The sequence below is a fragment of the Ammodytes marinus genome (assembly GCF_949987685.1).
Source record: "Ammodytes marinus genome assembly, chromosome: 2".
Classification (NCBI taxonomy): domain Eukaryota; kingdom Metazoa; phylum Chordata; class Actinopteri; order Uranoscopiformes; family Ammodytidae; genus Ammodytes; species Ammodytes marinus.
The window spans coordinates 27,085,577-27,107,237 of record NC_137231.1 but is presented as its reverse complement, the minus strand read 5'-3'; the positions used below and the strand labels follow the sequence as shown (position 1 = coordinate 27,107,237).

Genomic DNA, 21,661 nt, shown 5'->3' with positions numbered 1-21,661 from the left:
ATTTGGCTAATTACATCATTACAAACTAGCTGCATGGCTGAATAAAAAAATACAAATTTTTAAATATAAATAAATGGTAGATTCTACACATTAAGTCAACACAACAGATTTCAATCATGGAATTAAAGGACTATACTTTTTGTAACATGTTACCATCCAAGCCTTGTTCTATTGTTTGTTTTAATTAGTTTTATATATATATATATTATATTATTATATATAACCATTTATTTTATGTATTTGGCCTCAATTTCATCAGTTGTTAACAAGCTATATATTTAAATTAGAAATACCATTTTAAATAGTGATGTTAACGCAAGGCCAGTTGAGGCCTGCTTTTTTATAAATATAAAAGTTTAACATCCTTTTCACACTGTTTTAATGTGATTTTGTTGTTTGATGTATTGTATGGTATTTGCTTTCTATATACCTTAGTATTTATTTTCCTCATATGTTTTTTTTATTATTATCTTTATTGATAAACTACAAATACTGATGGTGATTCTGCGCTTTAAATAAAGATTGATTGATTGATACATATTACCAGAACATACTTTCATATACATTCTCAGTTTTGTAAATGTATTTTAACTTTTAACATTGGTCAAACATTTTTATTCTTTTTGACAACATAGTTTTTAGGCTATACTAATATTGATTTACAAACCACTCAAATGCTTCAAATTCTGATGCCACATTTCACCACTAGATGGTAGAGTTGGTCAATGTATACTGGCAACGCAAGGCTTTAATAATAAAAACGTGTCACGTGGTGTGAAAGAGGACTTTTGCTTCAATGGAGGAAAAACTACCAATTTGTTAAGCATCTGTTATATTAAATAGAGGAGATTTTCTTTGCAGTCTTTTCATTAATACAATACCAAGCATTTTAACAATAATAAACCAGTTCCCTATTTGTCGGTAGCCTATTATTTAAATAAAGTGTGGCACTTTACTTTTTGGAATATAATGTTTTAGTGTTTGTTATTATACCAACACACTGACGTAAATACAAACATACCAATGCGCATGCGTGAGAGTTAAATATGTTTTAGTCATCTTCAGTACTTTGGGGTGGACACAGCAGCTCCTAAAACGATACTTCACCTGAAAATAAAAGTTTTCATAATGTAAGTGTTTGCCAACCAAACACACGGGCTAATAATGTAATGTTTATTTGTTGAATTTGTGTTTATAATTTTTTTTATGGGTTAAAAGCCGTTATGAACACCGTTGTAACATCGCTAGCTTACTTGGAAGAGGTAGCTTATAAAGCTAACAGACATATTATATATTTTGTATGCTCTAACTCACGTACGTTACACTTAAATACTAGTTTATGGTACATGTTCGGTTTTTATTCTTCTACTCCACATCAATTCGGGGTGACATTTTTTTATTTTTTTACTCCACCACTACATTAATTTAATACCTTGAGTTACTTTGCTAATTCAGATTTTTTTACACACTATATTGACCCAAGGGGGGGTAGGCAACAACTTAAAACTACGAAGCAGTTAATAAGGTACTAAAAGTATTGATAAGAATAAACTCACTTTCCTTTTTGTTTAATGAGTGCTTTTAGGTTAAGTAATTAAAGTATATTTTTATACTTAAATTACTTGTACTTTTACTTTTGCGCATGAAAATAATGATAGCAACACTAATTTTAGGACTTTAGTACAAGACATGTGTTTCGCTGACATTCGACATTAAAATAATTTTATAATTTGTTTTAAATGTGAAATAAATGTGTCCCCCTTAAAATGTACTGATTGTGTATGTGATTTTCATGATGTTTACAGGTGTGAAAACGACAGCTGTTTTCCTGCTTACATTTTCTCTGCCAACACATTTAAATCTCTCGACTATGTTTTTGAGGTGAGTGTTTGGCTTTTTAATTTTACGGAAAATATTATCATTTAACCCTAATGATACAGAATGGTGTGTATGTTGTCCTATCTGCCTCTTTCTGTCGTTATTTCAGACGACTACCAGTCAGAAAGTAACAATGAACCTGCTGGCACTGCCGATACCTTACCTCACCGGTACCAGCGATCTTTACCCGCACTGTGGAAAGCTGCCTGAAGTCACCTACAGGACGCCCTGGATCAGAGGTACACAAGCGGCCAAAGTTAAGACATGTCACCACCACAGTATCTTGAGTAACATGATGCCCTGACTTTGGCATGTTTTATGTGCCATGATGAGGATTTAACAGGATCCCTAAAAGCCATTCAATAAGTTAAGCTAAAAATAAGGCCTTGATTGGTATTAAATCAATGTGTTAAGACTCTTTAAAATGCCAAGACATCGGCAGCAGGATTTTATTAAGAAAAAGAAAAAGAATCTGACATTGCAATTTAAAAACTTGATATGGCCACTTTACGAAATTTAAGTGACACATTATTATTATTATTGTTGGCTTTTAAGTTGTATATTTTTAATGATCTGAAATTAAATACTGACATTAATATTTTTTTTTAGTTTTTTTTAACATAAGAAGTAGATCTTACTTTTCAAACTAAATAGAGGCATTTTCTTCGCACAAAAAAGTGAGTCAAAACAGCCTAAATACTTTTTGTTTTTGTTTGTTAAAGGAAAGGTGATCTCCACCTGCAAACTCTTTGTCAGTGGTTCTGTGCTTGATGAGTTGGGAGAAAGAAAGCAGCCAGTGAATTCACCAGAAAGGTTTGTCTATCTTGCTGTGCATCATTCAAAAACTCATTGTACTTTATTGTTGGTGTCATAAATTCAATATTTAGTAAAATTTTACGAAGTTTATAATGTGTAATTTTGATTAAAAGTTTTGTTATATTCCAGATTTAATGTGGGTCTGAGTGAGTTGAAAGAAGGTTTGGAGGTGATCCCCAGCTCTGACCCCGACTCACTGAAGGATTTAGACCTGGATGAGTGTGATCCTCTTTTCAAAGAGTCACAGATCAACGATCCGTGTCAGGAATCATTTGTCAAGTGGACAACTGACCAGATGAAACCTGGAAATACAAACCAAGGTGACTCAACCCCTTGAAAATTATTTGCGTCAGTTTTCATTTCAGCATTTTCTGTTTAACATTTCTCATTAAAGATATTTTAACGTCAGTCAATAGTTGGGTTTCCGTCACCCAGCTTTTATGCAAATTTTGAAGTATCGCATCATGAAATGGCGATGGAAATCCCAAAATTATACTGCCTATACTGCTTTTTTTCTCTAATTTTTTTGCAAACTTTCGTATGATTGGCTTCACATTAAGATGGAAACCTGGCTGCAGATCTCCTCCTGCCAGAAGAGATCATGGGTATTGATTACCTGCCACAGTATAGGAGACACTTACCCACACTGAAAGCTACACTGTCCCGGCTGAGAACGCTTCCTGTGGCCGACCCTCTGCTGAGTTCAATGGGAAAAAGCATCTCCGAGGAAGCTGTGTTCAGGTACATATCTACATCCTTTTTTTTGTGTAAGTTATCAAAGTGGTTATTGTGTCCTTTAATCTGCCCGGTAACAGACAAGAAAGTGACTTAGCCTGTTGGATTGTGACACTTTCAGGCACAGCTCGTCTTATGAAAAGCCTCCGGATGAGAGCATCACTGACGTTCAGACGAGTGCAGACATTTGTGAGGAGTTTTGTAAAGAGTCGCTGATGAAGGAAGAGGTAACCAAAACATTATTAATGCTAAATGCTCAAGTATTAAATAACATTAACATTGATCAATTCTTCTCTGCAGTCTCTGATGTTGCTGGATGTAGTGGACACACTGAAACTGAGCCAAGAAAACTGCACCACCTTCTCAAGCGTTTGTGCTCAGTTGAATGTTGCACCTGAACAGCTGGAGGAGCAGCCTGCCGTCTTAGATGTGCTTCAGAAAGGTGAAGATGGGACGGGAATGCTTTTTGGATCAAATTAAAATGCTCAAGAGCTTAACAAGTAAATCAGACTAGTCACATTCCTTTCAGCTTTTCTTCCAGAGGTTTCTGTGTTGGTGGATATTTCCAATTATGAAACACCAGGGGAGAACAGCAACACGACTGGAGACATGATGGAGTCAGAGCTGGCAGGTAAAAGTTACAGCAAACCAAAATGGAGGTGTATTTTAATTGTTTACTTAAGCAAAATTAACAATTCCACCTTATTAAAATACTGCATTATAAGTTTAAGTACAGCATTCAAATGTGTGTATGAAATGTATGAGAGTATCAACTAAGCAAAACCTCAATTTTGTATTTGTTCAAGGTGGAGCTAATCTTATATCTGTTTCTTGTACAGTTATGTTTGTAGTTTTATTAATAATTATTAATTTTATTTTATAAAATGATCCAACAAGTGCATGGTTTATAAGTTAACTCATAATAAAAAATAAATAAATAGTGGAGTGCAATATTTACCTCTGAAATGTTTTGGAGGAGAAGTATAAAAAACGAATTAAATGTACTTAGTTTACGGGACTTTACAATACCGCCCAACAGAATTTGTGAATCAACTTTACTTACTGCTTAAATATAATCTTACTGTAAAATCTTCCTCTCAGGACTCTTGACCCTACCCACTGAACTGGAGCTGGACGTGACTTTGACAGCGACTCCCAGAACAGGTGGAATCCATATCAGTCTGTCCACACATGACCTCCAGAGGGAAGAGTTGTCCTCACTCTGCGGACGGCAAGTATTCAAATCCTCTAAGTAAAATCCTAATGTTCAGACTGCACCAGACCAAATGTAAATGTCAAATTCTCCTTTATAATATGCAGAGGATAAATGATTATCTTTTTAAGAGAGGATATGACTGACAGAGCAATGTCACCCTGTTAAATAATTAAAGTGTTATTCTATGTAGAAAAGCTCATTAAGGATTGTCATGTAGATCTTTGGTGTCGGAGAGAACTCAGGAAGAGATGGAGACAGCACTTTGGAAGGCTGAGAAGCATCCGACCTTTGTGGTTGGCTTTCTGTTGGCAGGTAACTACACAGTGGACACTGAACTGCAACAATTAGATGCATGTTTTACATGCAGCCTTTTAGAGACCTAAACTACAAATACATCTAAAAATATATGTTATTAAAAATATCTTACAGAGCCTCAAATATATGAAGCAGCTGTCGACTTCCAGCCTATGACTGAAGCCTTGAAAGTCATACAGTTAGAGTATCAAAGATTTGTCGGCATCAGTGACAAATTCCAGTCTGGGACTGGGACAGGAGCCTCACCTGTGTATCTAGGCTGCAGCCATGAAGTCACAGAGAGCATGAGGTTTGAAATTCCCTCCACCAAGGAGGAGAAGATGGAAGACTTCCAAAAAGTTTCACCTGAACATGTGCAGCGTGAGTATGTATGCAGTTAATCAGAGGATGGATGTGCAACACATTATGTACATACACAGTATTTATTTTTCATAGAAAGTAGAGTTTTTTAATTATATACGATAGTAAACCCATTATGTTTGGGTTTAAGACAATGTCAAACAACTTAAATAAGTAAACAATATGGCTTTGGACTCTTACTATTATTTTCTGGCATCATTTTCTGAGTCAACAATTAGTTGATTGTATTCAAGCATTAAATTGTGAGATTCCTGCAACAGATTTGTGACATGTCATCTAATCTCTGGTCTCAGTCTCAGTCCCAGAGAGAGACATCCTGATGAATCCCACAAACCAAACTCACTTTCCTCACCTGAAGAAATCTGAAGCCACTACAGACGACCCACTGCTTCAAAGAAAAACTGTCGCTGAACTGTCTCAGAGCCCCTTCATGATTCACACTGTCGACACAAACAGGGAAGTAAAACCCACTGCTACCACTTACACCAAAGATAAAATTTCAGACGAGATGTTTGCAGAAGTTGCAGCTGCGTTTTCTGCTCAGAAGGTCAACCCAGCTAGAGTTAGAGTGAGTGAGTCACAGCAGAGCGCCCACACACTAGATCACACTGTGTCCTCCACACTGAACCTCAGAGACGGTCCCAAAGGTCCACTGGTTACAGGACGCCCACCAAAGAGGGACATGGACCCTTTGTCCACCTTCATGACACTGAGGTCTCAGCAGAAGACTACAGCTCATCAGAGCTTCACCAGCTCTCCAGGTACAACTGAAGCACATGTTGGCTTAAATAACTGAACACATAATGCATGTATTATCTGCTTCTCTTACAAAGCCTGAAGGTGAGTTTCATCACTTTATAGTGCCATTACTGAAGTTTGTTTATATTTGTTATTATTTTGGCGCCATCTAGTGGACACAAACCAATTAATAAATTGCACCAAAAAGTCTCTCTCACACACACACACACACACACACACACACACACACAGGTATATAAGAGAAAAGATTATTAAAATTTTAAATAAATAATCATTTAAAGTATTGATTCAGCTATAGTATTTTAATCAATACTTTAATCTTTGGGGTTTGAGGTAAAGCTGCTTTGATACATTCCTTCCTTTCTAATGATGTGTTAATTGTATACACCGTTAACTCATCCAATCCATATTTTATCAGCACCAAAGGTGGACCAACAAAATCCAACATGTGAGCCGCAGCCTCCTCCAGAGCAGATGCAAAGATCAGACAGGAAGCCTGGGAACATGATTGGTGCTGTGTCAGGAAATGCCACCAGAGAGCAGAAAGCAGATTCACAGTCGACTGGTCAACTCGTCATCAGTCCTCCTGTCAGTCACTCACTCACTCAGGGCAGCAAAGTGCTACAGGTCCAAGCAAGTGGTACGGCACTGTCACACCCACTTCAGACAAAATTAACCAGAACATGTATCTGAAATTGTTCTTGTCGGATAAAATCATCAAAATTATATTACACAATCTTTTTTTCGTTGCTCTGGATCTCTTAGACAGCCAGCAACGAGCATACTGTGAGCTGCTGGCCTTCGCTCAGCCTTGTTTGAGCTCTGCCAGACAGCTAGGGCTCAACATCCCAGCATGGGGAGACTTCAGCTGTCTGGCCCCAGACCAAACACACTTCCTCCTCAAACAGCAGGAGAAGGCGCTCTGCAGGACGCAAACACAGAGCGCAGAGCTGGTCACAGGTAAAACAAAATTAATTTCATAAAGCAAGACCAGTTTTTTTAGAACTTTATTTCTAGCTTTTAACTGTATATTATAGTACTGAGATATAAATTCAGTAAATCTATGTTGGAAAAGTATCAAATCACACTGCGGTATTGATTGCAGATCAGGAATTGCTTTTCAACAAGGCGGCTCTGATTCATGTCCTGGTGACGTTTAAGGAGCTGCTGCTGAAGTGTGACCTCATTACATCACTGGGTTAGTACTTCTATGCCCCTAAAATCCTAAGTTTTTGTCTATTTTACCCTTTCATTTTTTTAGTTATCATTTATTTAACTTATAATACAGCAAAAAATTATTTTACTGCATGTCATTCCCCTCTTTTCCCATTTCTGCTCTTCAACTATTACAATAAAGCGTTTCTTTTTTTAAATGTATCTTTAAAAATAAAAATAATAATCAGGGTTGGGACAGAGGAGGAGACCATTATGATCCCTGTATGGTATACCGTATATTGATGTTTAAGGCCTTCTCCCTAACGACTACAGAGTACCTGACCCGGGCAGCTGAGGCGTGTGCAGAACAGAGTCTAGAGCAGCTGGTGAAGAGGCTGCAGATCCTTCTTTACCTCAGTCACAAGAACCAGGAGTCTAACCTCAAACTGCTGGAGCTGCAGCAGCTGCTGGCCGCATGGCTGCACAGCAGGAACGGACACAACACCATGGACAAAGTCAGAGTTCACTGCTAGACAAACACTTACAAACATTTATAAAGTTCAAATTGTATTTTTGTTAAAGGAATTTGGAAATGTTGAACTGTTGATTTGTTACAATTCATTGTAAACATCTGCTAAAGTTACTGTTGGACAAGAATGTGAAGTAAGAAAACATAAAATGCAGTAAAATGAAATCAAGGGACGAGTAATGACGATTATGATCACAACTTCCATTACGTTGCCGTGTTTATTTGTGAACCACTTTAATTTTCCTATGTGTAGATTCTCGTCCTGATATCAGTCGATTCTGACGACGGCAGATCTACAATCATAAACAGCTTGAAACACGTGACTGGTGAGCAGCTCCTGGTCTATTTGCTGATTACAGTAAAAGCAAAAGCAAAAGTCAGTTTATACAACAGTATACATTTTTACATTCTGTTTTTTGGTCTCAGGCGCTGCAGTATCTTCAGTTTGTCCTGAGGACAACAAGAAAAAACTGAATGGTGCCAGTGTGATCAGCAGGTAAAAATTCAGAGATATTTATATTATTTATTTATTAATGTTATTTATCAGTATTTTTGTGTTCATCACATCATTTTACAATCACTCATTATTTCAGCATTTTACGCAAAAACAAATGCAGAATTTGCAGTAGTTATTTTGTATCTTGGTCTTGAATAAAATATGTTCATCAAATAAGTCATTGTTTTAGCAAAAGTAAAAGAGACATTTATTTTGCTTCTAAACCTTTCATTAGGAGAAAGGGTTGTGCTTTGCGCTACTGGAGTAAATAGTAACTGTATTCCTGTGTTGAACTAATTGTTGTTTTCACATCCTGTCCCACACAGCACGCGCAACAGTGTGTGTGTGGTGGTGTGTGAGCATCACGTCGGCCCTGACTTCCCCTGGAAGAGTTTCTCCCTGGTGGTGGAGTATGACCATCCAGGCCCGTCACCGTGGGCAACCATCTGCAGAGAGAGCAGCGTCGGTCACATCAGCTTCAACACAGTCGTCTCCCACACTGGTCAGCTGCCAACAAACACATAATATTCACACTGTTGTACAGTAAGAGGTTATATGATTTACTTATCTAAATGATTTTTTTCCCTTAAAGAGAAGGAAAAAGCTGAGTGGCGCCTGGAGGACAATGTGCCGTATGTGTTGTTTGTGACGGAGGGGCTTCTTGACTGTCCACTGCTGCTGCAGACACTGGAGTCAGAGTAGGTGTTCACACTCATCTAGTCTGATTTAATCATACAAAAATAGTGAAAATGGCAATACCAACACTGTCTTTATTATGATAAATTTACAGGAAACAAAATGGTTGGATAATATTTTTTACTTACTTCAGGACTCCGACACAAACTTGCAACTTGATATGAAAACAGATCAAATAACAGTAAGAATCAAGATAAGGTGTTATTAACCTTTCAGAAGAAAAACTTCAACATTTTCCCAAACATACTGGCTGTAAAATTTAAAAAAATAATAACTCGACACAAACACATCACAGTGAACTAAACACTTCCTTTATTTTATGTGGTCCACAAACACAGCAGGTAAGGTTAACTTTGATAAATCCTTACACAGTGACAGGGGAGGATATCTGGGCTGCGGTTGCTTTGATGATTAATTGTCTCCCTAACGAGCAGGCAGCCAGAGCATTTTCTTCACTAAGCTCACCTACAGATAAAATATTTCTTCAGGGGAACATGTACAATCTTACAGTCAGTTTTCTAAAAATAAAGTGTTTCTACCACACTTACCAGTAATGATAAGCTATCATTTAAATGGCGTGTGGTGTGTGAAAAACGTCAGTATGTGTGTGTAATATTTCAGGTTTAATATAACTGTTCTGGAGAGGAGCCACTGTCCGACGCTGCAGACCCTTGGAGGAACCCATCAGTACGCTGTTATAACAGTGGATGAAAGCACTGCTATCATCGTTCAGGTGACAGAGACACACACACACACAAACACACACGCTGATAAATCCCAATATGTTTCTGAATTTCCTACAACTACCGCCATCAGATTATGCAACTCAGTTTTTGTGTGTGTGTGTGTGTGTGCGCGCGCGCACAGGAGGAGAATGAACTGTGTCATGAGAGGGCCAGTGAGCGAGTAGTGATGAGGCTGACCGCTCTCTCTCTTCAATACAACTGCTGCTGGCTCATCCTGCTCTGTCCAGACAGCCAGGGAGGAGGGTCAGTGTCTACATACACACACACACACACACACACACAAACAAACACACAGACACACACATCTTGTACACAAAGGCTCAACATCGCTGCTTCTGTCCGGTTTTGGCAGATTGTCCAGCGAAGCCTTCAGCAACTTGGTGTTGGTGTATTCGTCTCTGGTGCTGTTCGGTATGAAGTCAGAGGATTTAGACGTGAAGGTAGAACAAAAACATGATTTATGTGTCTGGCCTCAACTGTTTTTTCAACCAGATGATAATAAAATAAGAAAGAAAAATAATATCAGATATAATAGGAAACACTGACAGGGACAATGTTAATGCACCATGAGCACTTTTACTTTATATACTTTAATTACATACTACTCCCTGTAAATACTTTAGTAAGTTTTTTTTTCAGAGTTGTTTATCATAGTGGACTTTTTTTCAGTGTAGTGTTGCTACTTTTTGCTGAAGGAAAGGATCTGAATTCTTTGTCCACCATTACGTTTGTTTGTCAGGTGCTGATTGTGTCTGAGGTGATGGAAGTGGCCAAATGGATCAGCCAGATCTGCTTCTGCAGACTGACGGCCAGTGACAGCAGAGACCCGCTGGTTTACCTGGACAGGGACTGGCTGACAGTCATCCCCTCAGAGGTGATAGGTTATAGAGATTCATCTGCTATTTTGGTGGAAAGTCTTTTTTTTTAACTAAATCAACCCAACTCATGCAGGATAATTTCATGGTGAATGCCTGAGGTTTTTGTGTTGCTGTCTAACCTCTTGTCATCTTTTAATATGTGAACGTACTAACTGTACTCCCTCAAATTACTGGATTATTTACACGACATGTGGCTGCTGTTTCTAGTGAATTTTGAAAATCAGTTTTTTTGTCAGTTTGCACTTGCATGTGCACTTGTATCTTGGTGTATGGGATGTTTTAGTCTATTTTTTTTCTCACTCTGCTATAGTTTAAATTATATTTTTACCTCAATACATCACTCACATAAAATGATGAATGAATGGATGTGTAATGTAGTTCTTATTTCCCTACAGGAAGAAAAGTGTCTGTTGCAGTTCCCAAGTGTTAACCCTCTGGTCAGTCAGTTAATGCTGAGGAGAGCACCGTCCCTCCAGTGGCTCCTTGGGGCTTCGCTGTCTCAGCTTAAGGAGATTCTCCCTGAGGTGCCACATAAAGCAGTCAAGGTGAACTGAGATTTATCTCTATGCTTAAATATGCCATTAACATACTGTATGTTGCTATTTTGCCCCCCTGCAATATGATAAGCTGTATGTCTGTCATGCCAGTGGGGCTGAATATATGGGGCTGAGAAAAAAAGAGGTTGCGACAATAAAAATGCAGGGATCAGAACTTTCTTAATGCACTGTATGTAATTTGGCCCTGACTGGTTAGGGACAAACAGACAACATGTAATGAAAGTCCTGGCAGGTGAAGATCTATAACATCTCTCAATCATCTATTAATTGACTCATCAACAAAGCTCTCTTAAAGTAACAATGCATTAATGCAGTATCCAATAATGCTTTAAGTTGCACTTCATTTCTATAGTTTACATGTTTAATTTTATGTCCTTCTCATACAAAAACTATCTTCTTCCTGGTTTCAGCTGTTCAGTGACACCACCTCCCTGTACACACTGAATGCAGCCCCAAACCAGCCCCAGTCTAAGACAGTCATCACTGACACACACCTACAACCCAGCCCAGTGAACAGCCCCTGGACCACCACTGCTGCCCCCCAGCACCAGAGCAAAGACCCACAGCCATCGCCTCCCATCCACCCCCATCACCCTGAACCATTCTGCAGTGACACCAGCTTCCTGTTCGGAGCTGATCCAAGCCTCCGTCAACCAGACTCAATGGTTCGGGATGGACACAGTCCAGATTTCAGACTGGACCTGGGCTCCTCCTTTAGCAGCTCAGATGTTCCCCAACAGAACAGCTGGACTAGCAGAGACCCGTGGAGGGAGGGGCACGGAGGCAGAGAGGGGGGAAAGTTTCCCGGAGCAGTGGGGAGAGTCGTTGGAAGAGTGAACGATGATTGGACACAGAGGGCTCAAACAAAGCTCCAAAGTCCTTTCAAGTTGGACTCCACCTTAAGTTACAGCCCCGTCATGCAGAAACAGCAGCCGACCAACAGTCACATGTCTGGGTACGCTACAGGCTACAGCGACCGGCAGCATCCGGATAGCATCCACCGCGTCTCCTACGGTCTGAGCCCTCCGCCAGAGGTCACTCCGTGGGCTCGAGGTCAAAGCAGGAACGACGGTCAGATGTTAGGATCAGTTAGCTACGGCTCCAGATCCTGGATGGGACAAGAGAGGAAGAGGAGCGGTGAGGCAGCAGGTTTGGTTGGAACAGGTGAGTGATATAGTGGCTAAAGGTGTGTTTCCATCCAAAATGTCACAACATGCAATGGAACTAGATTGAGCCAATAAATCACCACGTACATGAAGCATGTGACATAAACGTCCAGTGAAGCCTCTGCCAACAAAATGTCAAGAAGTGCAAAACATCGGACATGTGTGGAGCGATTAGGAGACTGCACATTTATTTATATTAACACTTGCATTTATTGTAATTTCTATGTTTTGGACTGTTTGGGATTAGACTGGCCTGCAGTGGAATAATGTTGGTTTTTCCAAATCCTAATATTCACAGTAGTATAGAAAATGCATATTAATTAGCAAATTTTCAGTAAATTTGCACTTTATTTGGATGGAAACCTTGTAATGTCCGTTTATGACTTTTTGTTAAGCTTTCTTAACAGATTTGAGAATGTCCTTGTGTTGGTTTTTTGCAGTGCTGGAGCCACTGAAGCAGGCGAGACTAAGCTACGAAAGGGTTCCTGGACGCAGTGATGGACAGACAAGGCTGAAATTATTTTAGGCTTTGTTCCTGTGGCCTATCGTTAAAGGCATTAGAGCAATATATCCTTAAACCTTTGTTATATTCAAGTTATTTTTGACTTAATTCAAAGTTAAGCTTCATAGTTTTTATGCACCTGTTTCCATTGCAAGCCAATTTTCAAGTTGTTAGGATAAAATTCCTACATTTTAGACATATATTCTATATCTAACATGCAACAGTGCTGTTGTGCATTCCTGTTGTTTTAATTAAGACCAGCAGGACATGATAATTGGATAATAAGTATAGCTATAATATAAAATACAGGCATTTAATTGTTTTGCTACTATTTTTAAATAATTTATACAATACCGTATGATAGTATTAATTAGTAAATTTGTTAAGACTTACGTTTGTATTTCTCAGCACAATTTATGATTTATCAACCATTATTATTGCACCATTTTATTCCTGTTAGAGCATTCATAACAGGGTGCTGGTGTGTAACACAGTTGTTTTTATTATAATACCTTATATCGGTTTAACACTAAATTATGTGTTAAGAAATTATTTATTATTTGTTTATATACTGTGTCTCAGAAATAAATAAGCATCAAGTTAACAACTGTGCACATTTTGCTTTTGTTATGGAGTCCCCCACCCACACACACACACACACACACACACACACACATACACACACACACACACACACACACATACACATGCTCAGTGGTGAAAAACAAACTGTGATTTATGGTTGGAGGAGTTGGACCGAGGGTCTTTTCCCAGCTCAACTGATAAAGCCTCTCATTTTAGCAGCTCCAATGGTGGGGCTATTTCTTTTTTTCTCTCCTTTTTTTTCATTTAGTGAAGCAATCCCCTTATCATGGTCTCTCAGCATGTGGAGAGAGTGCTTATCTTCACGAGCCAGCAGAGTGAAGCCAGCTCCCTCAGGAATGATCCCCAGACAAAGACGACCCCCGGGGACATCGACTCCAAGCCTCCCTGCCTCCCTGCCTCTGGACGGCCACATCCAGCACTGGCCAGCCAATGTCAATACAATGCCAGATTTTTTTAGTTTTTTGTCTTCTTTAAAAACATCCCTCTCTCTCTTCTGTTTGTCTCTCTGCCTTTCTAACAAGCAGTGGACAAACAAAGAGACACAGACTAAATGTGTTTTTTTTTTAATGGCACAAGAACAAAAGCTGCAGGGCGGGGATGGTCAAAGGAGTCCCCATGTGTAGGCTAGGCAAACAGCAGTGTAATGGTGCAGTAATGGCCCCTGACAATGGGACAGGGGAGAGATATTGTGGGAATTAACAGGCTGTTTAAAGCAAAGCCATCCTTTTACATTTGGATCCTGCTCTGGCTGCAGTTGTAAAAGGTCACACAGCTGTTATCTGAAATCACAGGCAGCAGCAGTTAACAGTGTCACCAGTGTTTCCTGTAAATAAATAAAATTACAGCTCCAACATATACAAGGGGGGGGGGGGGTGCACATTTGTATTTTGACACCATAATAAACATGTTAATAAGATGAGGTAATAAAATAAGGCCATAATAATCTCACAAACATAATTAATAGAAATACTTGAGTCAAATATCAAGTCAAGGTTAGTTAGACCTACTGTATGTTCTTACTGTGCTGGAAAATGGTATGCTTATTAACTGTTGTTAATTAATTTCTAACTGCAATGCAACTATTGTTGGGACACAACCCATATTTGTTTTAATAATTCAACAATGTGCAAAACATTTATTTTAGCGAAGACCAGACATGTTTTCACTCTTTTCGATCCCCCATACCAACAGTCACTCTGGGTCGGCAGTGATTCCCATAAAGGTTGCTGTTTATTGATCTTCTACATTTTCGAAAGCCGTCTGTGCATTGATTGGGGACAATCTATCGAAGTAGAGCAACAAGCCAGACAGTCAGATTTCATTGTGATCTATCAAGGATTTATCAGGTTTTGACTTAGGTCTTGACTCAGTTGCTAATTATATGGGAACCAATAACTAATTACACACAAGTCAACATGTAATGTATCACTAGTGTGTTAACCTGAGCAGTGAATACAGGAGGAAGGGTTCAAGCGTCAGGGAGACATCATTTCTGTCAACACTTTTTACTTTACGTATTTTATACTGTCAGTGTTTTTATGTGATGTTTTAATGAGCTTAGACAAATGTTAGAATTTGTGGATATTAAATGTATATACTCTAGTGTCTTTCACTCAGCCCTAACTACCAATTAGTTTACTCTCAATCAGCTGTAGAAGTAACTTCTGAATGGATCTCATGAACCTGGCTTCCTGCGTGTTTTCATTTTCTCATACAGGCTATTAGTGTGCTCACATGTAAAAAAAAAAATACAATTAATTGGACTTAATTAATTCCACAAGGGGCTTCATATCTTGTCATCCCTATTCTTCCATTAGCCCCTAACCTGTATTACAGATACATTACAACCATTCAGGTATAATCTTCACCTGTTCCTTTAGGTGTGATGAAAGTTAACAGACTATCCAGCAGTGTGTGTCTGCAGACCTTCAGTCAGCAGTGAGTGGAGACTGGCTCTAGCCGGAGAGCAGCGGCGCCTAGCCTCGCAGGTGCAGCCTCTTGGACGTGCAGCCGGGCCCATGAATGGTCGATTCAGAAAACGGCCCCCATCGGGGCCTGTTCTCCAGGCCCACGGCTAATCCCGGCCCCTAATCGGATTATGTAAATTCCTACTCCACACAGAGACTTTTATGGAAGGCTGCGTCTTTGAAACAACACTTGAAGGGTGTAAAAAGAACAGTGACAATTGGTTAAACTAGACTTGCTTTTTTTTATCTGAACGGAGGTTGAAAGTGGGAGGCAGAGAACGGGGGGAGAGGAGAGAGGAGTGGATGGAGAGAGGTGAGTTAGGACGCTGTGCTCGCCCCGTTTCCTCTGTAATTTATGTGTGGCCCCCGTGGAATGGCTCAACAAGATTACCATAGTCATAACAAAACACATATTGTTCGACTGTCAATCTGGATATGGTATTTTTACCTTTTGTGGCCCAATCAGTCTGAATTCAATAGTAAAGCAGCCAGTATATCAAGGTCTTTTCCTCAAGCGGAGGGGACGGTGGGTTGTCCATGCCTAATGTCAGAGGAACAGAAAGGAACAAGTGTCCACAGCAGTAAGAGAAGGATCAGAGATGAAACGTCTCAGTTTCACTTCAATGGGAATGTATGTGTCACCTTTAGTGCAAACCTTCAAGGATTAAATGAGCAATGAATCATAAAAGCAGCACAAATGGTCACTTAAAAGGCTGTTGAGTCCTGCAACAATAACAAAAAAGACCCAGAATCCCTTCAAATATAGCAAAGAAACACACCAATGAAAATCATTTAAAGTGATGATTTATGGACAATACAATAATGAATAGAATAGAATCTGTATTTGCCTTGCAAACAGGGTTGGTGGTATTCTTATTCAGTACATGATGTTACTCTGCTCACAATTACAAATGGCAACTCATAATCACATTAATAAAGTGAATCCATACCACATCAGTGCAAACAAAGAAAACAAATACCATAGACAACACACTATATACAGTAGGATTACTGCACAGTTCTTATTGCTGAGGGGAAGAAGCTGTTTTTAAAATGGATGGCTATTAGTCAAGTGACACCTGCATTGGTTCTAAATGATAGAAAGGAAAGAGGGGAGTGGGTGGGGTGGGGTGCATTAACAATCACTCCTCAGTTAACACCAACCTTACACAATGACAGGCTCCACGACAGCACACGTCACACAATAGGGTTTACCCTGCTATAAAATGTGGGATGTGAGCATGCAGCAGTCTTATCCCTGCTTCTTCCCTCTCTCTCTCTCTCTCTCTCTCTCTCTGTTCCCCATCCCTCCCTCCCTTATACTTTCTCTTTCTCTCAGTTTCCATCTCTCGCTCATAAGGATCCATCAGTGAGCATGACAACACGCAACTGAGTGGACATTCACACCGGACGCTAAAAAACTCTGCAACTGAGATTTTCTGCACATTTCTGCACCCGTACAGGTAAAAATGATGTGGCTTATTTTAGGATTTTTGTAGTAAATAATTTATCACAGTTTGTAATGCTAGAAGATAATGCATAATTTTCTTGCAGCTATAGTGTTAGATTACATAAAGGATGTGCATTTACTGTATAGCCTGACTTTGCATCAATTTACAGAAATGTATCTGTTTATATAATTTTTGTGTTGTTGTTGCTGAAATTGTTATATCAATATATTTATATATAACTTATTTATTATTACTAAATGGTTTGAGGCAGTACAATGTAGGGCGTACATTATGACACCATTTTTGCTCTATTGTAATTCATTATCTATTTAAACAGCGTCTTCCATTCATGAGTTGTCACAGGACAAATTTAAGATGTTGACAAATACCTTCTTACGACTATTTGAGTTTATAATTAACCAACTGTTAAATGTTCATATACTGCTTATTGACGCTACGCTTTTTTTAAATTGTGAAATAAGGGTTTTTTTATATATAAATAATTATCAAACCAAAAAATTATTCTGGTACATTTTTTGTAGTATTCTTTTAATACTTTCTATCAATATCTATATTTTTTTATTTATAAAAAAGTAAACTTTCCCCTGATGTACAATAAATGTCCTTTCTTCTTCCATTAACTCACCATGACACAAGTATAATTTTCATTATCTATTCATTTGCAGATAATCTCTTTGATTAATCATTTTGTTTATAAAATGTAAAAAAAGAATTGAGTATCAAAATAGTTGCTTATCAAACTTCTGCCAATCATTGCAGCTCTACTCAACACCATGACCAGGAAGGTGTTCACCAACACAAGGGAGCGTTGGCGCCAGCACAACGTCAACACGGCCTTCACCGAGCTGCGGAAGCTCATCCCCACGCATCCTCCAGAGAAGAAGCTGAGCAAGAACGAGATCCTGCGTCTGGCTATGCGCTACATCAACTTCCTGGTGCAGCTGCTGGAGAGCCAGAGCGGTCAGCCGGCCAGCCACTCCCCCACCGCTCTGCTCACCTTTCTCAGAGGAAACATGGAGCAACTGCACTCCCCTCCGCACACATGGGCCCTGACCAGCGACACAGAAGTGCCCTCACCTGGATCCAGCTGCAACAGCTCAGAGGCCTGGTAGAACCACAGCCTCAAAATACAAAAAAAATAACTCTTGAGTGGACCTTCATGGAATTAAAAAAACTGATCTCGTCCCTTCTCAAGAATCATCTTTGTCTGCATTTTGTCACCTGTGTGTGACTTGTGTGTCAATGCAGCAGCTGCAATATTGTGTGATATGTGTGGACTCCAGACGTGGCTGAACATGGTGGGCACAGCCTCTCCACGCTGATCAGTGTTGAAATGTGATTTGCGGGTGAAAAATGAATTTGTATTTTGCATGGATGTGTAAAACCTGGATGTACAATATTCCCTTCATGTTTTCATGTTAATATTCTTCGTTGCCGGCCGCCTGGAACTAATTTAGTTTTGCCTTGAGAAGGTGCTTTTTTTCCCCGATGAGGAAAAATGGAGGGGATTAAGGAATTTCTCATTTCAAGCGATAGATTCAGGAAAGCATTTGAATAGATAATGGCTCAGTCAATTCTCCAGACTGCAATCAGGTCAAAATAGCCAACGGCACTTGCCCCCCCCCTCCCCCTTACATGCGTTTTTTTTCTCTCTTGAGAACACTAAATCTGACCTTTATTTGCATTTATCAAGGTTAGGTTTGTTGACAGACCTTCTCTCACTTTTAACAAAACAGTGTCCAGAATTTGTTGATTACCAATTTGTGATAGTTTCAGCAAAAACTGACAATCCTTAATTATTACACGCGCCAACACACACATTTAACAAAATGTGTTATATTGAGTTTTTGTAAAATACGCATGTCATATAGCCAAAGATTATGAATTGATTGTCTACTGTGAAGAGTCTTCTGATGCCTCTTTTGTTATTTATTTGGTTTGTTTGTGAAAATACACTATGTTATTTATTTGAACTATTTATTTAATAAATGATTTGTTAATATAACACTTTGAATCTTTTTTACTCAAATCATTCAGACAGAGTAAAGTATAGTAAACAGCAGGAAACATTAAAGAAGACAGGAATAAAAGTAATCAAAAGTAGACCCGAGTGTGCAGAGAAAAAGAGATTTTTTTTTTATGCAAAAACATTTTGAAATTTCTCTCAGATTGACATGCACACCTGTACTGTATTATTCCAGTTAGAATTAAACATTATGTAATCATCAGATTTTTTTGATACCCAACTCCAAAAATGTTTTACTTAAGACAAGTAGCATAAAAAATACTGTATACAACTAACTGTTGAGACTCTAATGAAATGACTTCACACAGAATAATACACAGCTGATGTGAAGTTAAGAGTGGAGCTGCTGCCTCTTTGTTCGTGCTCAATAAGCCCAGAAAACATTTGTCCAAAGGTCCTGTGATGACCATGAGCACACCGAGCTGACCTCTGCTCTCCGTCCACTGACCAGAAGCCGGAGAGAGGAGCGCTAACAGTGACAGCTTAACTTGTGCCCTCGGGGTCTGAGGTCACTCTGGAGTCAAACACTGTCCAGTTGACCAACGTTCAGATGGAGTTTGCTTAAGGAAAACACTTTGTTGCTTTGTTACTTAATGTTCCTAAAGTCATAACTATTATGTTTAGAAAACACACTCCTGGTAGATTGTTTTCCTTTATGTGAATTTATCAGGGCAAAATATTTTTAATATGCAACTATATAAATGCTTTTTAAGGGATACTTCAACAGTGAAAAAACTACTGATGAACATCAGCTATAGTCCCAATTAGGGCTGCAATACATTTTAAATGTATTGATTAATATATCCTTTTATTCGATTGAATTATTGTGTATAACACAATGCACACAAAATTACCATTATAATTCATCCAAAGTGAGGTCTTCTAATTACTTTCAAATGAATAATTCCTATTTTTTTGGACCAACACCATTTGTCAGTTTACAATTACATAAAACAGAGAAATTGTCACATTGGAGAAGCTGCTACCAGCAAAGAATTAGTATTTTTGCACAATAAATGCCTTAAGCTTTAGTTGCTGATTTATTTCCTATCAATCCAAAACAGTTTCAATGGAAAGTTTTTTTCAGATGCAGTTCCAATATCAGCAGTTTTGTTTGCAGCTATCTCCTTGTTTGTCATTCAAAGAGAGGTCAGAGTTTTACATGCCTAATCGCCTATTGTGACTGTAGAAAATGTGCCCCATTTTTCAGGCAAAAGGCTGCAACTAACTGAGCTGAAAAGTAAACACTGAGTTGGTTGTGAGCGCTTTCACCTCGGCTGTTAAACTCCGGCTAATGGTGTGTAAACCGAGCAGAGGGCAGCTGGACACACTGACTGGAGGCTTGTGGGAACTGACAGATGACTCTTTGTAATCCTGCAAAAAATACCAAATAAACCATATTATACAAGGAGAGTAAAACACAACCGTTCAGTAGCGGTCTGTCTCTCCCATAACATGAATTTGCTAGGTGTTTACCTCTCAGGCAATTTCACGGTGAATTTAAATAATACCACATAAAACTACTGCGCTTATTAATAGCTTTTCTTTTTGGTAATATGAAATTCAATATTTATAAAAAATTGTTTATTTCTTTGTATGTTGTATGTTTTGGTGTAATTCAGACTCCCTTAATGTTCAATTATTCAAATCATCATTGGAGGATGACAGCCTTTGCTCACATGCTCGTAAGGCTGTGAAAAGCATTTTGCTGATACACCTTTATTTACAGAAATCGTCCAATCACAATATGAGCATTACACTGACCTCAACTTTCTAGCAGAATTATGAAATCCTGCATTGAAAATAACAAATCTGTACGCGTCTCATTCCCTCCACCAAGTATATTTGCCTGATTGACTATTCTCTCCCAAGTATGTGGGTAATCGTCTATTGAGAGCACATTTCCTTATCAGCGTCTAGCACACTGTCTGAATCTGTTATCACAATGGACCAGATCAGTGCAGGCAGCCCCTCGCTCTCCCGGCTGAGGCGCCCATGAAAAAGAATTTCTGGAGTTGGGTGCCAACCGATAGGCCCTGAGCTCTTTATCCCCTTAAAGCCAATTCACACTTTGCATGTTTAAATATCTCAGCTCAACCCCTGCCCTCCCACTCCCGTCATGCACTCGAAGCCACCCCACCCCCCTCCCTTCTCTCTCTCTCTCTCTCTCTCTCTCTCTCTCTCTCTCTCCGCGGCTGCACGTCCAAGCGTGGACGGTTGCCGCAGCCGACCTGCAGCCCGGATGGATGGGTGGATGGGTGGGATGCAGGTGCAGGGGCTGGTTGGAGGGTGAGAGAGGAGGGGAGCTGTCCATTGTTGGGACTGGACAGCACCCTCTCCTCTGGAGCACCCTCTGATGGGGGAGCCCACTGACAATCACGCATCCTAATCTGATTATGCAAATATCTACTTCAAAAAGCAATACGCTGTAACCCTTACCCTGTGGAGGATAGACAGAGCGAGGAAGACAGTCAGAAGGAGAGGAAGCAGCAGGAATGTAGAGGGGAATGGTAGATGGCTGAATTCCCAGGAAAATTAAATAGAAGGGCAAAACGCAATGATTCTGCTATTTAGTATGCAACACCCTCATAAACCTATCAATAGTTTCTCTCAAACAGCCTCTGTGCCACCAGGGGAGGTCTGAACACAACACAGTATACACTTACACACTCTGAATGGCCACTGACTCCCTCAACAGGGCATTGAATTCAATATTCAAATGTGTATTGTTTTTCCAGGCGCTCCTGAATCCAGCGTCAAAAGGAATCTACAATGTTAATGAGGGG

The 21,661-nt window shown here is 39.3% G+C and overlaps 2 protein-coding genes across 2 annotated transcripts; both read left to right on the top strand.

The window, feature by feature from the left end:
• Nucleotides 1-689: 689 nt before the first annotated feature.
• On the top strand, nt 690-12,828 carry shoc1 (shortage in chiasmata 1; the record flags this gene model as incomplete). The annotated part of the gene is made up of 28 exons (XM_080035676.1): nt 690-712; nt 1,806-1,881; nt 1,988-2,117; nt 2,601-2,691; nt 2,824-3,014; nt 3,273-3,435; nt 3,551-3,656; nt 3,730-3,871; nt 3,971-4,060; nt 4,531-4,660; nt 4,863-4,957; nt 5,075-5,320; nt 5,614-6,081; nt 6,498-6,719; nt 6,845-7,039; nt 7,185-7,277; nt 7,568-7,749; nt 8,017-8,089; nt 8,190-8,259; nt 8,586-8,761; nt 8,852-8,957; nt 9,577-9,688; nt 9,823-9,944; nt 10,054-10,141; nt 10,441-10,575; nt 10,975-11,124; nt 11,547-12,300; nt 12,743-12,828. The coding sequence occupies 28 exons, from the start codon at nt 690-692 to the stop codon at nt 12,826-12,828; spliced, it is 4,515 nt and encodes a 1,504-aa protein (XP_079891802.1).
• A 4,794-nt stretch (nt 12,829-17,622) lies between these two features.
• Nucleotides 17,623-17,961, top strand: tal2 (T-cell acute lymphocytic leukemia 2; the record flags this gene model as incomplete). Its single annotated transcript, XM_080052249.1, has 1 exon — nt 17,623-17,961. The coding sequence occupies one exon, from the start codon at nt 17,623-17,625 to the stop codon at nt 17,959-17,961; it is 339 nt and encodes a 112-aa protein (XP_079908375.1).
• Between the last annotated feature and the right edge of the window lie 3,700 nt (nt 17,962-21,661).